The sequence below is a fragment of the Dermochelys coriacea genome, chromosome 6, assembly GCF_009764565.3.
Source record: "Dermochelys coriacea isolate rDerCor1 chromosome 6, rDerCor1.pri.v4, whole genome shotgun sequence".
In the NCBI taxonomy this organism is placed as follows: domain Eukaryota; kingdom Metazoa; phylum Chordata; order Testudines; family Dermochelyidae; genus Dermochelys; species Dermochelys coriacea.
In genome coordinates, this window is record NC_050073.1 from 119,466,573 (window position 1) to 119,481,981 (window position 15,409).

Consider the following 15,409-nt stretch of genomic DNA (forward strand, 5'->3'; position numbering starts at 1 on the left):
TAAGAAGTGTGACTTTTTGTAAAGTCCCTCTCAAAATGTTAAGTCTTGACTGGAAGACTTTTCAATACAGTAAGCAACACAGTGTATGCATCTTCCTGCACCTAAGTACATCAGTCTCCTCTATACTGCAAACAACAGCTGTGGTGCTTTTGTTTTATACCAAATGAAACTTGAACATAAAGCATTCACCTCTGCACCAGTACCTCTTCGATTTTAGAAAAAAATAAGATCAAACAACCCTACGATGCCTAAGAATTTGAATTAAGATCCATATAATTTGCACCCCCCCCCCCCAAAGTTACCCACATGGTGAAGTATGCTTTCATCAGAGGCCATCAGTGTGGTCCTAAAAATGCACAGCAGGATCTGCAAGACAACTAAGTATCCAATTCACATACAACTCTTCAGAGGCCTGCAGTAGCAGATGTTTTCCGTTCGTTTTATTTTGCTCTAGAGCTTTCCTTTTCTTCTTCCCCACCTCAGTCCTGGCTCCGAGCATCACCTCTCCCTGCTTTCTCCTCCACAGCACAGAACAAAAAAATTCCTCCTCACCCAGTACCAGGATTGAAACAGACTGACAACACCACTATTCCTTAATCAATCAGGCCCAGCACAGCTATTTTTCACTTCTAGTGGATTCCTTCCTCCTGCAGTTTTAAGGCAAGCAGTGCTACTATTGGTTTGAGCCACTGCCTGATCAGGCTTGGGTTGCTAATGTTTAATGTATGTTGCACAGTTATATTTTTCAAGACACTTTATAATTAGAGGTCCCAATTCAGGAAAGTATCATTATTTGGACCAGCAATTAAGCATGTACTTAACTTTAGGCCTGTGCTTAAATTCCACTCAAGTCAATCAGACTTACACACGTGTAACTTTAAACATATACCTACGTGTTATCCTGGAAACTACTAGAGCTAAGCATGTGCCTAAGTGCTTTCCTGAATCCTGGCCTAAGAAGCCCCAAACTTTTTGAAGGCCACAATCCTTTCTATTCTTATACACGTAAGAAACTTTAAGCACACAAGTATGTGACTATGCATGTACTTAAGGTCACTCACATGCAGAAATATCTGCAAGATCAGGGCTTAAGAAGAAAAGTCACAGGGCAGATCAGGCCTGGCTGTGGAGGAGAAAGATGCCTAGAAATGGTTTTTTAAGGAAGCATTTGAAAGAGGAAAGTACAAATGAAGCAGCTACCTCACATAACTAGTTTAAAGGCAGAAAACTGAGAAAGCTATTTTCCCACAGGTACTGGTGTTAGCCGTAATTTACAGATGGAGCCATTTATATACAGATAATCTAAATTTCTTGTTTTCCTAGAGGATCAGACTCCCTGGAAAATTATTTAAAATAATTCTCCATTAAAAAAGCCTAGTAGAAAACATCATACTGCCATGCTGAGAAAAAGCTGCAGGTTTTCTTACTTCCCCTTTCCATGCTTGTGCCAATATTGTCTTTAACACCCTCACTGCCCCTCAAACAAAAACAAAAAACAAACACACACAGACAACTATTCTTAGGACATTTTTTTTTTAAAATGAAGCTTATGTATTCTGTTTGTGCATACAAAAAAAAAGGGGACAAATACAGAGATGCTAACAAAACATCAAAGTTGCCATTAAGGGAATTAATTTTAAAAGTCACAAAGCATGTTATTACTGGAAATTCCTTTTATTTAGCAATGATGTTAACACCACAAGAAGGAAGCTGGCATTGAAAGCACAAGAAAAGTTCAATTTAAATAAGGGGGAAAAAGAAGATTAACAAATTTTAGAGCATTCACATGGAATACACCCCATTAACTTGTCTGCACAGAAGTTCTCAGCCAAGGTGTTTTGGTTTCTTACGTTGACTTTAGTAACTTTTTTTGCAACTAAAAGTTACAATCCACTGACAACTTGAGGAAAAAATAATTAAAGGACTCAAAGTCAATATTGAGATAACATTTTAATAGTTTTGAAGTTTTTCCTGTAAAATGGCTTGTACTTCCACAGGTACAACAGTGAAGAAATAATTTTTGAATCCATTTCACATGGCATATAAAAGATTGGTTTTACAAACATATTGTGAAAATTTAACAACTGGTAACACTGTATAAGGTAAACATAGCCACTACCCCTTGATACTGGGCTTGCTGTTCAAATGAGAGACACTTCTTCCTACAGCTGTGTTACAAGACAAGAGCCTGTGTAAGGATACCTATTTAGTAACGTGTCTGATGAAAGTGGAACACAATGAACATCTTTATCCATCAGTTACCCATGATGCAAAGGAACACAAGGTACTTGGTGAAGGTTAACTGCCCATCTGGAAAGTATAAATATGCCCCATTAAAAATAAAGTGATTTGAGAGCTATTGCTTTCTTTAAAGTAACTTCTGTTTGATGTCCCAGCAATTTATACTTTTGCTCTGCTGCTAGCAAAAACAAAGATGGCATGTCTTTCTCTAACTAGTGCTGAAAGTATACACCCCAGCCCGCATCTATAGGAACAAAAGGCCAGATACCGTGGTCTTTTCAAGAACAAAACTAATGCTGAAGTCAATGCGAATATGCTTGCATAAGGACTACAGAATCTGGGTAGGAGTTTTGTTTGTGTAAAGAAGACAGAAATTGATCCTGAATGAATAGGGTTACCCTTCACTTTTCCTAGCACCACCTTTGGGGACTACTTACAATGCAAACCATTATAAATTGGAATTAAAGATAATCACCAAAAGAGAGAAGTCCACGCCCCTCTTTGCTTCTTTGAGATCAAGCAATCCTGAAAGGGTTTGTTTTTTTAAAAACCACCACTCCACAAAACACACTTATTTTCTTGCACTGTCTACCCTATAACTATATAAATGGAGAACAAGAGCAATTAAAATACCACAAGCTGTAAACTGAGCATCAGAGAGAGGAAGAGATTTTTAGCCAGAATATTTCAAACTATTTGGCTTTTTTAACGTCTCTAACTCAAGTGGCTATCAACGACTTTCTTTCCCTTAAGTGTTTTAAGTTCAACACCTCTGTACTTCAATTAATGGGTGAGAGCTCCCACCTGGCATCTGAGTCAATCACAAAACTGGGGAAGACTTGACATTGCTCATATGGAGTAAATCCTCTCAATCTTTTGTAACTATCAGAGAGAATCAAAAAGGGGCACAAATCTTGTTTTAAAATGCCATTTGCAGCTCTCGCCTTTAATACAAGTCGGAGACACAGCAAAGCAGTTCTGAACCAGAGACAGCTTTGTTACCAAGCCGGAATGCATTTCAGTGTCTTTTGGCAATGATGATGGCCAGATGAAGAATTCTTTTTGGCTGCTCTTCTGCACTAGAATTTAATGTCAAGGCTTATCAACATCGGAGATAAAAATGGATTTCTCTTTTAGGGCTCTATTTTGAAGAAGTTTCATTTCCCATAGTACGCTTAAGGCTTTAAAAAATAGTGGGTAAGGAATTAACTTAGCCGCTGTGGCAGCCCCAAAGAGAGAGCTATCAAAAGCTCAAACCAGTAGTCATGTTTTGGCTGTGTCTGTAAATATATAAAATAATTCTATAAAGACACTATGTAGTCTCTCAAAAATAGTGAGTTATTTAAGTATGAAGATTAGGCAGCATCCCACTCCCATTCCCACCCCCTCTTGCTTTCTGGCCGTATTCTAAAACAGGATTCTCAAATTTCAGAGTCAGGAATAAAGAGTACAAAAAATCCCTCCCCCAACCCATAAAGAAGCAAAAAAAGTGGCAACGTTTTTTTCTTAATGAAGTGAAGTTAAACCTTTGTTGAACTTGTTTATAAAAAAGATTCTCTTCAGTTTTTGACTATGTAATAAGGTAAACAAGTTTGGAAAATCAACCAAGAGATGCATGAAAATCAAAATGGCTACGAACATGTTTATGTCCTGTTTTGCATCAGAATTGGTTTGTTGCTCTTAATAGAGCCAGTCTTTTCTTAATGGCTTTCTCCTTCTTTCCACCCATGTCCCAAAGCATTTCTTCTCTAACCATCTATGCCAGGCTACTCTGAGGCACAAAGGTACCATACTTCATAATTAAATACTGAGTCATGATTAATATGAATTACTGTACCAAAAGATTTTGCTTAATTTGGACCACAATTCAAGAACAGACAACTTAATACTGAGTCTTCAGTGTAGACTTTAAACCCTCCTTCCAAAAAACTGCCTGAAAAAAGGAGAATGTGAGAGCTGCAGCATACAAGAACTGACAAGCAGAGACTAAAAAAAAGACTAGAAAAATACTCTGAGTAGAGTTGTCCTTCAAACACAATTCATTTGAATGAGTCAAAAAGCTTTGACTCATTCAAATGAAACCGATGGAGTAACTGGTAAAAATATTACTTATGGAATACATTATTGCTGATTTTTGTTGAGGGATATGCAAAAGCACTGACAGGTCTGATGGGATGGTCATTTAAATCATGAAATAAAAGAATGTTTGTTTTCTGTCTAATGATGAACTTTTGGCAAATTCCTTTGTATGTATGTATGTATGTATGTATAAGAGACAGAACAAATTTCATTAATTCACAAAACCTGATTTTCCCCCAATTTCATTCCAGAGCAATGAAAGGGGAGAAAGACTCCCTCTGATTCTAACTACTGATCAGTGGGAGAGTACCTGGATTCATACAAATGAACTTCTAGAAGTTGGTTTCACTGGTAAGACATTATTTCCCTTCTTGCAGCATTTCTTGTGCTAATCCAAGTCTGATGGGAATAAAAGAGTTTGGACATAGTCTTTCAAGTGATACCTCTGCAACTGAAAAAAAATCACAGGCCTGAAACTCCACAGTCTTGCATTCTAAGTAGTCATTTACACCATGGCAAGGTGAGTGTGCAAAACTGTAGCATTTTACACTCACTTTGTACAGCTGTACGTGATTGGGCAAGATGGGGGGACATCAGCTCCCACATCTAGATTATAATGGCGAAGGAGGAACGTAAAGAGGCTTGGTATGGAGGTGCCTTGGAACTTTTATGACTACAGGCCATTAACTCTCATGGGGAGACTATACTTGCAGTTTGCCAAAATAGTTACTATATCAGGGATGTGAAGCATATTATAGTCCTGTGAGTGCAAAAGGTCTCAAAATCTAGGGCTCTGACTACCACTTTTAATGCCTACTGCCAAGCGTTAAATCTTGTGACCTTGAGACAACGTACATTTCCCGAAAGTTCGATTTCGTGGCCTCTCTCATGACAAAAGCTCTCTAGCTAACAGACACAGTTCAACAGAACAGGGTGGAGTCTGCCTCTCACAGATGAGGTATATGCTAAATAGAACAAATGCTGCAGAATGCATGTGGAACCTGAGGAATTTATACTGAAGACAGATAGAGAAGAGACAGGGACACCCTTATGTTTATGCCACAAACTCTGGCAGAGAAATGAAGGCTAACAGAATCTTTTTCTGTCTGGTTGGGTTGTCCTTCTTGGTGGAACAGTAACCACAAGGCTGCCTTGTGGAAGGACTTGGAATATGGAACCACAAAAGGATCTCACTGAAAAGGCACTAGGAAGAAGTGTATAGTTCTAGACTAACAAGATTTGTCCCCTTTCCAACCAGTGAGTGGGACAAGCAAACTGTACAATTTGGGATCTGTACAGGGAATGCTGCAGAATGAACGCTACCTTTTATGGCAAAACGAAAATAAAGTTTAAAAACAGAAGTAAAGCTATTTTCAAATTATTAAAATGCCAAACTTTTTTACACAGCAAAATTATATTAAACAGCAGCAGATGAAATACTATGTCCCGCCACCATAGGCAAGGGACATTTTAAATGTTTATAAGGTTAACTATAAAACAATTTGACAACCAAAATATGAACAGGCCAATTCAAGTATATACACAATATATTAAAATCATATAAATTATATATTTAAACAAAGGGCACAAATATAGCAAATTTCAAGTGATATAGTAATCACTTTAACAGAACTGAGTTTTGAATAATCAGTTTCACCTTTTGATGATTTTCTCCCAAAGTCTTTCAACCTGGATAGAATGATACTTCAGATACCTAGATTACAGAAAGCAAGGATCAAGAATTATTATTATTCTCAACCAAATGAAGCTGGCACAGCGCGATGGTAGATCTCTCATGAAATTCTGATTTATTTCCCTAGTAAACATCTATTTGTTCTCTTAAAACTCAGGAATTTCATTTTATCTACTGCAGATGAACAATATACTCTGTTGTGTGTATTTAATGATTACATTTGAATTCTGTTTGATTTGCAAACATTTTAAAGAAAAATAGATTCCAGCACTTCTCAAAAATGCAAGAAAAGATGGCAGTAAGCCTAACAAAAACTACAGTTAAATTATGGAAGGATGCTCTCCTCACAGCATTTTGGCTAGTATCAAATAAGTGATCTTAAAAAAACCCCAGTAGCTTATTTTTAATCATTTTTTGATTTTAAAAGAAGACAGCATGGCCCCAATCCAGTCAAGCACTTAAGCCCCACTGAAGTCAAAAGAGCTAATGATGTGCTTAAAAAGTTAAGCATGTGCTTAGAATGCCTTGCTGGATTTAGGTTTATGTGCATAAATTCTGCATAACAGCACCTAACCCTATTTTCTATTGCTGCAGTGCTATCCATTCATTAATGCAGTTCCTAAAAGGGTTGCTACATCTTAATTAACCCAGTAGTTCCAGGCATGCAAGGTGAGCAGCAAGGGAAAGCCACATTAAGCAGAAAGAAAGCAAAGGCAGGAGTACAAATATACAGAAATTCTCTCTTTAAAAAGGTATAAACAACTTTACATGTGTAAAAGTAATTCAATTTCACAAAATGCAGGTTAAAAAAAAAAATCAACCATATACTGTATTTCATGAACACTGGATATCCACTACACTGAAAGGAAATCAAAGCAAACAGGAACTCTCCAGTTTCAAGTAATCCTTGATGCCTTTTTGGCCAACTACATTATACCATGACAAGTGATTTAATAGCATTCATATGCTACAATTTATGCAGCTAACCTTTCACGTACGATCCAAATTGATAGTTGTGTCTAGTTAACATTCACCTATGTTTGCCCACACATTCCATATTAGCTCTTTGAGAAACTATTCAAGTTAATTATATTGCAAATTAAAGACAAATTACATTCTGTATGTTCCTTCTAGATTTGAAAAAAATAGGTTTTTAAAGGCTTGTCAAAGTTTAGAAGAAAAAAAATTTCCATTAAAAAATCCAAGATTAAAAAAAAAAATCATTGACTTTTTTCTGATCAAGGGTGCTAATAGAAAGATTATTACAAACATACTACAATTTGATCAAGAAGACTTCATGAATATGTTGCTGATGAGCATGCACCACCACTGGTACAAGTTCCAGGTATCACTGTATCCCCATTTCATCCCCCATCAGGCCCCTGCCCCCTCCTCCCCCCACCTCCCAGTAATAACAGTATTATAAAAAGGTAAAATCTAGAGTTAGTGGCAAAATCTTCACAGTAAATTGTTAAAGAAAATGTTATTGTGGTCATTTGCAAAATGGCATCAGTCAATTGGACCCTGAAAAATTAATTTGACGCAGTTGTGTTCCCCAGTCAGCTGTGCTGCACAAAAAGGGCAGGAAGCATGAAATGCATGAGTACCATGAGGCAGTGGAATTTGAGACCAGTATTTTGCAGATTTCTCAGAGCACACATGTCCACAAGGGGTGAAAGCATAAGTTGGAGGACCAGCATCCACATAAAACCCTGCCTCGCAACCAAGCCAAAGAGGCACATAGGGACCAACGGTTCTGCACATAGGACACTCGCGCTCATTGGCTTCTGTGTCACTGCGATGTCCCCAATTGTGATAGCCATGAACGTGACCACAGCTAAGGTAAGCCCAAGGTTGTTTCTCTTCTACCACATCTTTACGGTTAATGCTGGGAAACGCTAAAGTATTCAGCCCAACAGGACACTGTGGCCTAGCGGCATTTATCTCCTGTCGCAAAGCTTCAATGTGTTTCTGAGTCGGTGTGTGAAACAGACCATCTGCTGTTCTCCACAGAAGAGTGGCTCCACACAGGTCAATGAGAGAGCCATCTTGTAGGATGTTGGTCTCATTTTCTACCTAGAGGTAGAACACAAACAAATTTGAGATGGATCTTTTACAGACATTTTAGCTAATTCTGTGAATGACTCCTCTTCCTCAACACATACCACTCACTCCCATAATTCTCTGGTAAAATTCTCAGAATATTTACGAATAACCTCTCTGGAATTTATTCTCCCCTTCCTCCTCACCCCTTTGATGTGGGGGTCTCTCTCCTACCTACCATGTCTCTTTCTCTCTGATCTTCTAGTTTGGATCTTCCCTGGGTCTCTCTCGCCTTCCTAACATGGATTTTCTCTATGGTTGTCTGTTTTACTTACAGACAGTTCTGACAGGATTTAGAGAGTTCCCACTCCTTCATTCTGAGATGTGTACCAGATAGTGAGCTGTATCGCTCCTTTAGAGCTTTCTGTTGCATTTTGCTTCCTTTGTTTGGGCGGGTAAGTGACATGTTATATTGCAGATACCAATGCTAGCTAAATTCACAAATACTTTTGTAAGTTTAATACTAGAGCATAAAAGTAACTGACAGCTAAATCTTAGTCCCCAATTTTCAGAAGTGATGAGCACCTATTACTCATATTGACAGGTTTCAGAGGAGCAGCCGTGTTAGTCTGTAGTCGCAAAAAGAAAAGGAGGACTTGTGGCACCTTAGAGACTAACAAATTTATTTAAGCATAAGCTTTCGTGAGCTACAGCTCACTTCATCGGATGGAAGCTGAAGGGACTCAGCTCTTCTGAAAAATCAGGCTCTTAATGTATAAACAGGCATTGTGTACAAACTACAGCATAAGATTTACTATCTAAAAATTCTTTTTCTCTTCTGAATGAAAGCAGGTAATTATGCAACATTTTGAGAGAATATACTAAACAAAACAACAGTCCAGCTTTCTCTAATTTGTTTTAATGTCACAAACATATAGGCAACTTGCGCTGCTGGTACCACCCTTGAAATGATGAATGCACATTAAAATGTGTGTGGGACATTAACTGAAACAGACTTCTCAGGAGTGAGAAGTGTATAATTAACCAGCATCAGCTTTACACGTTGCTAAGGGGTGGAACATCCAGTATTGTCATATCAAATAAATATCCTGGATATTAAACAGAGCACCTCAATAAGTGTGGCTGGCAGGAGGAGCGACCACACTTGATATATTAATTTAGCCCAGATTTGTGGATTAAGAACAGTAAATCATCCCTATAAAAAAAACCTAGATAATGATACAATAATCTATTGATAAAAGGTAATTTACAGCAAGTGCTACAGGTACGAAGTTCAGTGATCAGAACAGAAGCTCATCAAATGAAGAGTCAGAATTCTTTACGAACAGAAAAGGGAAAGGTTTCTTGGTATCATGGACTGAACACATTGCAAACTTTGTGGATTCATTTTTATGAACCCACTCAAAGAACACTGCTCACAGCTGTACTAACCAGTATGCCATGTCATTTTATTTACAATAAGAAGGCAAGTTGTTTTGGCTGTGGGAGAGGAGACTTACTTATTCTAGAGCTGCTTTTCCTCAGCAGCACTAAAGGTGCTTTGCTAACAGTGTACAATTCTAGTCAGTTGTTGTATTTTTGAATATAGCAAAGGCACCTACAACTCAGGATATCGTGCGCTCCCTTTTTATATCAGTTACAAACCAAACTACAATTAAATAAGTCAAGAGGTGGGAATAGCTGGGGGAACAAGTGCCTACTGAGAAGGAAAGGACTCCTGCTTCTAAGAGCTGCAGTCCTAAGCAACCCAGACAGGGAGCATCAGCCCTCTCCCCCAGATATCAACAACAGTCAGGGATGGAAGGAAGGGAGTGAAAGGGTGCAGAAAAGGACTCTCTTGAGCCCCAGAGTTGGGAGGCGCAGGAGGAGTGTGGCCACAGAGTGGGAGGAGGGGAAGAATGGGTTGCCCAGTAAGAAAAAATGCGAGGCTGAAAATGGATGAATGGGGTCTGGAAAATTATTACCTACACTTCCCCCAATCCTCAGAGTCTAACAGCTTGATGGCTGAACAGTTACATCTCACCCCTCCTTAGAAAAAAAAGAAGGAAGAGACGGATGAGGAGCCGGGAAGGAAAGCATTGTAGCAAAAAAACCAGAATATAGAGGCTGAGATGTGCAACGCTCCTCCCCGCATAGGCCTGGTGGTAGTATGGGGACCCTGTTTTCTTTCCCTCTCCCTGCTAGCGGCAGATCAAAGGGCAGCCAGGCCTCTTGGAGGGTCTTTAGGCAGCTGCAGGAGTAGTGGAGCTCACTTCTCAGGACTGACTCAGTAACCTGCTCAGATCTCCCACAGGGGACCCTCCCCAGCTCTTTTATCTTTGAGTGGGGTGTTTGTGTGTGTTCTCTCCATGATCCCCTGCCCCAGTGCTAGGTGTGACTATGCTCAGACACAATACTGTACTTCCTGTACCCCACACCTCTAATATCACAGTTCTCAGTGCCAGGAAAAAGAGGTTTTCCTACGTTAGTAATACATTGGTTCTGAATAACTTGCACTTTCAACTTACTAGCTTCCCCCTTTGTTGAGCAGATCTGGTTTCTCGTAGAGTATATACATCACCACAAACTGAAATTTCCCGCCACACTCCAGGTTTAGACTCCTCGGTAAACCCTCCTTTTGGATGCATGACCAGAACTCCATTGGTTGTTAATCCGTCCATGTGCCCATCGGGATTTTTCCATTTTGCTGCTTTTTCCTAGATGTAACACCACAACAATGGGAAAGAAGGCAGTCTTACTTTCAAAGCCTCAAGCAGGATCAGCACTCAAGAATATTTCACCAGCACAGTTAGTGTTTATAAGGGTAAAGAACCCTGTTGGTGAATGCAAGGCTCGTGGGTGATATTTTCAAAGCAGCAAGAGATTTAGCTGCACATTTTTAACCAGTATTTAAACTTTTGCAGAAAATTGTTACTTCTAACTCAGTAAACCAAATGTCACACGAGATGCTTGTGCAATCCCTGTGTTGGCTTTACAGACATATTTGCTAACGCTTAAATCATGAAGATGCTGCTAACCATTGCAGTTTATATAAATTAGTCTTTACTGTGGGTTGTACTGGGTGGCGTTTCTATCTTTCCTTGGTAGCTAGCACTCGTACAGCTAAAACAATCCCACTGTAAGTTTAAATTAATGGTGAATGCCTAGTCAGAACTCATGTCGCACCCTGAAGAGCTGTTGCCAGTCTTTTCAACAACAACAAAGAGGCCACGTAATTTAGACTCTGATATTAAAGATAGGTAGAAGCCACTGTGAAGAGTTCACAAAATGGCAATAAATTTCACTAATAAATTTGAAGTTCCCATAAAATTTTCAAATAGAATTTCTGAGGTTTTAATAAACCTAGGCACTAAAGTCAATGGCAATATACATAATTTGTAATGAGCAAATTCTTATAACTGATTTTTTTTTAAAAAGCACATGGCATAGAGGCTATTTTTGCTTGTGCATAACATAGCTATCAATAGTACTTACTCCAAGAAATATGTTTTTAGAAGAGTCAAATCCTGCTGCAAAAATCCTTGCTGTATACGGTGCATTCCTATCGCAGACAATCCTGCATGCAAACCTGGATATGGTGCTTTGTGTGATCTGAGTTTCATCATTGTTTTGACTGCCAGAAATTGTATCTGTTACTACAAAGTCTATAGGGCTTTCTGTTGATCTCCCAACCTGCAAAAATTCAAAATGCACTTGATATACAGCTCTCTAAATATACCTCACAGAAACATCAATGCTACCATCTCGACAAAGTTAATTTTGATCACATCAATTATCTACACTCTGCCAACCACCTGTCTGGAAGGTGAAATTCCTGCTCTGGACTGTCATATTTTCACATATTTGCCCTTGGCAAAAATTCACCATTTTCATAGCAAGACAGCTTTTCATTTGATAAAACTGCTGTGGCTGTGTATGTAACGGCAAATCTGGAGCATATTAATTTTATTTAAAGGGGGGGGGATTTTGGCTAGAAGTGTGAAAATGTTGGTTACTGCTGTATTTCATACCCCCTTCTCTGCAAATAAATACTATACTCCTACATTCAGAGAAATAAAAGTTAAAGAACTTTCTACTGTCATTTTAAAATTGCCATGAAATTGAAACATGTTTTAGACCAAAACAGCAGTTTTAAAACCTATCTTAACAGAAAATGAGAGAGTCTAATTCATATTTTAGACATTATTGCATCTTGTAATTCTTATATATAAGATTCTTAGGACAGGATACTCATTTGGCCAGATGTTCTAGAGCCACCCATGCACTTATACAAGACATTTTAAACACTTTTTGTATTAAGCACTTACTCTGAGAAAAATAAAGCAGCTGAGATAAAGAAACACTCTCTCATAAAAAGTCCTAAGCTTTTAAACCTTTCCCCCCACATCTATAAAACAATTCTAAAACAAGGAACAACTGTCCATTTGGAATCACAAATTATAAAATGGACAAATGGATCTGATTATCTAACAAAAGTGCAGACACAACACCGAGCTGGAACTAGTACTTCTCTATGCAAGTAATGTTACATCATGCTGGACAGTAATCAGGCAGTTATAGGTTAGAAACAAAGAAAGTAATTTAAAGTACTTCTGAACAGATGCCTTCTGACCTGCTGCTAATCAAAAGGAAATTATAAATATTTTGTATGCCAATGTAGTTTAATTCCAAGAATCCTCATTTATATGTAAACTAATAACTTCTCAATGAAGAGTCTTAAAAAGTTTAGTGAAGAGGTTACAATCTGTGTAGCTTACTTGCACTTCAAAGGCCAGCAATGGGAACACACCTATGGATCCATCATGTGCAGAAACATCTCTGCAGGTAAACCAGAGCCAATCTCTAAAATATCCCCCCATAAATCCACTCTGTCTATACAAAGAAGAAAAAATCTCCAAGAAATAAGCAAATATATGACACTGTTAATATTCACCCTATCAAATGAATCTGTAGCAAGGATACAAAAAGCAATCCCATTTGTAAAACCCTGCTTACTGTAGAACAGGGGTGGCCAACCTGAGCCTGAGAAGGAGCCAGAATTTACCAATGTACATTGCCAAAGAGCCACGGTAATATGTCAGCAGCCCCCCATCAGCTCCACCCCCCCACTCCCAGCGCCTCCCACATACCAGCAGCCCTGCCGATCAGCAGCCCCCCCCCCCCATCAGCTGTTTTGTGGCGAGGAGCGAGGGCACTGCAGGCTTAGGGGAGGGGGTGGGAAGGGGTGGAGTGGGGGCAGGGCCTGTGGCAGAGCCAGGGTTTGAGCAGTGAGCACACCCCTGTACATTGGAAAGTTGGAGCCTGTAGCTCCAGCCCCAGAGTTGGTGCCTATACAAGCAGCCGCATATTAACTTCTGAAGAGCCGCATGTAGCTCCGAACCCACAGGTTAGCCACCCCTGCTCTAGAACATCAAACTATGCAGCAAACCAACAAATACATGCTGAACCTGACATTTTAACACACTAATATAAAAGCAAGCGAGGATTTTCGCTGCCCCCGTTCCAGATTGCTTTTAGAATTTAGTAAATTTGCTAAAGCAAAAACACATAGAAATAATGAAAGTACTAATCCGTCTAACCAAAACTATTCACTTCAACTTTTCAGAGAATGTAAGATTTTTTAATAGAATGCACAAAACAGATACAGTAAAAATTAGGTACACAAAGTTGGATGCGTCACGGATTTGTGCTGCTTAAAAAAACCCCGTCAAAGTAAAAATATTATAGAATGCTCCATTAACTGTACCTCCTTGAAATCCTATTTCCAATGGACTTGTATTTATCTCCCTATGGAATTCCTGTTAAAAAGGTACCATTGTTGCAGAGTAGCAACAGCTCAGTCAAATTCCTGCCCAACTTTAGAAAGTATTACACACAGCACTGTTTACCTTGTGGTTATTTGATTCTGTGGCAGGCTGATGTGATTTTTTTTATTGACATCAAAGCATTACTTATACACTGGTCAGAATACGCGATTGGCTTCCAGCTGTTGTACAGATTGCCTCTAATAGTAAAGGCGTGTTAGGGAATCCTTAACTGCTCTGTGTTTCAGAATCTGTTCCACCTTAATTCAAACCATAACAATGTGAGGGTCACCTCAGCCATGCTGAAGATAATTAGATTTATTTTGCTTTAATATGAAAAAACTCAGTCTCAGTAATCTGCATATAAAGGTTAAACTTGGTCCTGATTCGATGGTAGCCTTTGACAGATTTCCCAACAAACTTTTAGCACATGTTGAAGGCTCAGAAGTCTTAGATTGTGCCTTTTCTTATCAATGGCATGAGTATTGTAGTCATCACGACACTCTAGTCTATGATTTTGCACAATGATGCAGAGATCAGTCAAATGCTATACAATGTAACACACTTATAGATCTTCTTAAAGGGACATCAGACACTACTATCTAAGTTTCAGAGTAGCAGCCGTGTTAGTCTGTATTCGCAAAAAGAAAAGGAGTACTTGTGGCACCTTAGAGACTAACAAATTTATTTGAGCATAAGCTTTCGTGAGCTACAGCTCACTGCGTCGATGAAGTGAGCTATAGCTCACGAAAGCTTATGCTCAAATAAATTTGTTAGTCTCTAAGGTGCCACAAGTACTCCTTTTCTTTTTACTCTCTAAGTTGTGTGCTTACTACAAGTGTTTCCTACTGTGTTTCTTCTAGCTCTTAAACCTCTAACTCTAGATTGCTATTAGAACTTTTAAGGTAGTTACAACAACAAACAACAACAGAAGAATAGTCCTATTGGCCTTGAAAGCATGACATAAATCCAAGTGTTAACTCTTGGTTTTCTGCATAGCCATATCAAATGACCTGGCAACAGGGAATCTCAACTGTTTTAGACACTAGCATTAAGTTCTATAGGCTTGAAGCTTTTATTTCTTGTGCCTGTCGGGCTTAGACATTTCTCAAATGAGAGGAAATATTTAGGTTTTTTTTTAAAAAAAAAGTGGCACAGGATAAAGATAATCCTGAGATTAATAAATTTGCATTGATAAACATATTTGTACTAAATTTATATTTTGATATTTCATTCTCTTTGTAAAAAGACTTATGTAGAATTACTTCTGTGTAACATAATACCACATATTAAATGCAGTAAAGCCATTTAAAAAAAATCTCTCAACATTTAAAAAAGTAAATTTAGCATTTGCTAGAGACACTAAATTCACACAGGACTATGATAATTTAAAACAGCAGTATACTATCCTTATGGATGTGGCAGCAACTACCTTCACAAGAGAAAGCTATCCGGTCTCCATGCAAATCTTTTACCTTTGAGACTATCAAAAAAAAACCAAAAACGTTAATCAGAATCATTTGTAATG

At 38.5% G+C, this 15,409-nt stretch overlaps 1 protein-coding gene across 4 annotated transcripts in view; it reads right to left on the minus strand.

Moving 5' to 3' along the window:
• Positions 1 to 1,653: 1,653 nt before the first annotated feature.
• PELI2 (pellino E3 ubiquitin protein ligase family member 2) overlaps positions 1,654 to 15,409 on the minus strand; it is a 138,871-nt gene continuing 125,115 nt past the window's right edge. For 3 of the 4 annotated variants that reach the window (XM_043517648.1, XM_038406513.2, XM_043517649.1), the window contains 3 exons: positions 11,552 to 11,749; positions 10,585 to 10,773; positions 1,654 to 8,089 (listed from right to left, as the gene is read on the minus strand). In XM_043517648.1, the coding sequence (XP_043373583.1) occupies positions 7,523 to 8,089; positions 10,585 to 10,773; positions 11,552 to 11,749 (954 nt within the window). In that variant the 3' untranslated portion in view covers positions 1,654 to 7,522. Of the gene's footprint in view, positions 8,090 to 10,584; positions 10,774 to 11,551; positions 11,750 to 12,834; positions 13,001 to 15,409 lie in introns of those variants that run through there. The other variant, XM_043517650.1, reaches the window with a different exon arrangement.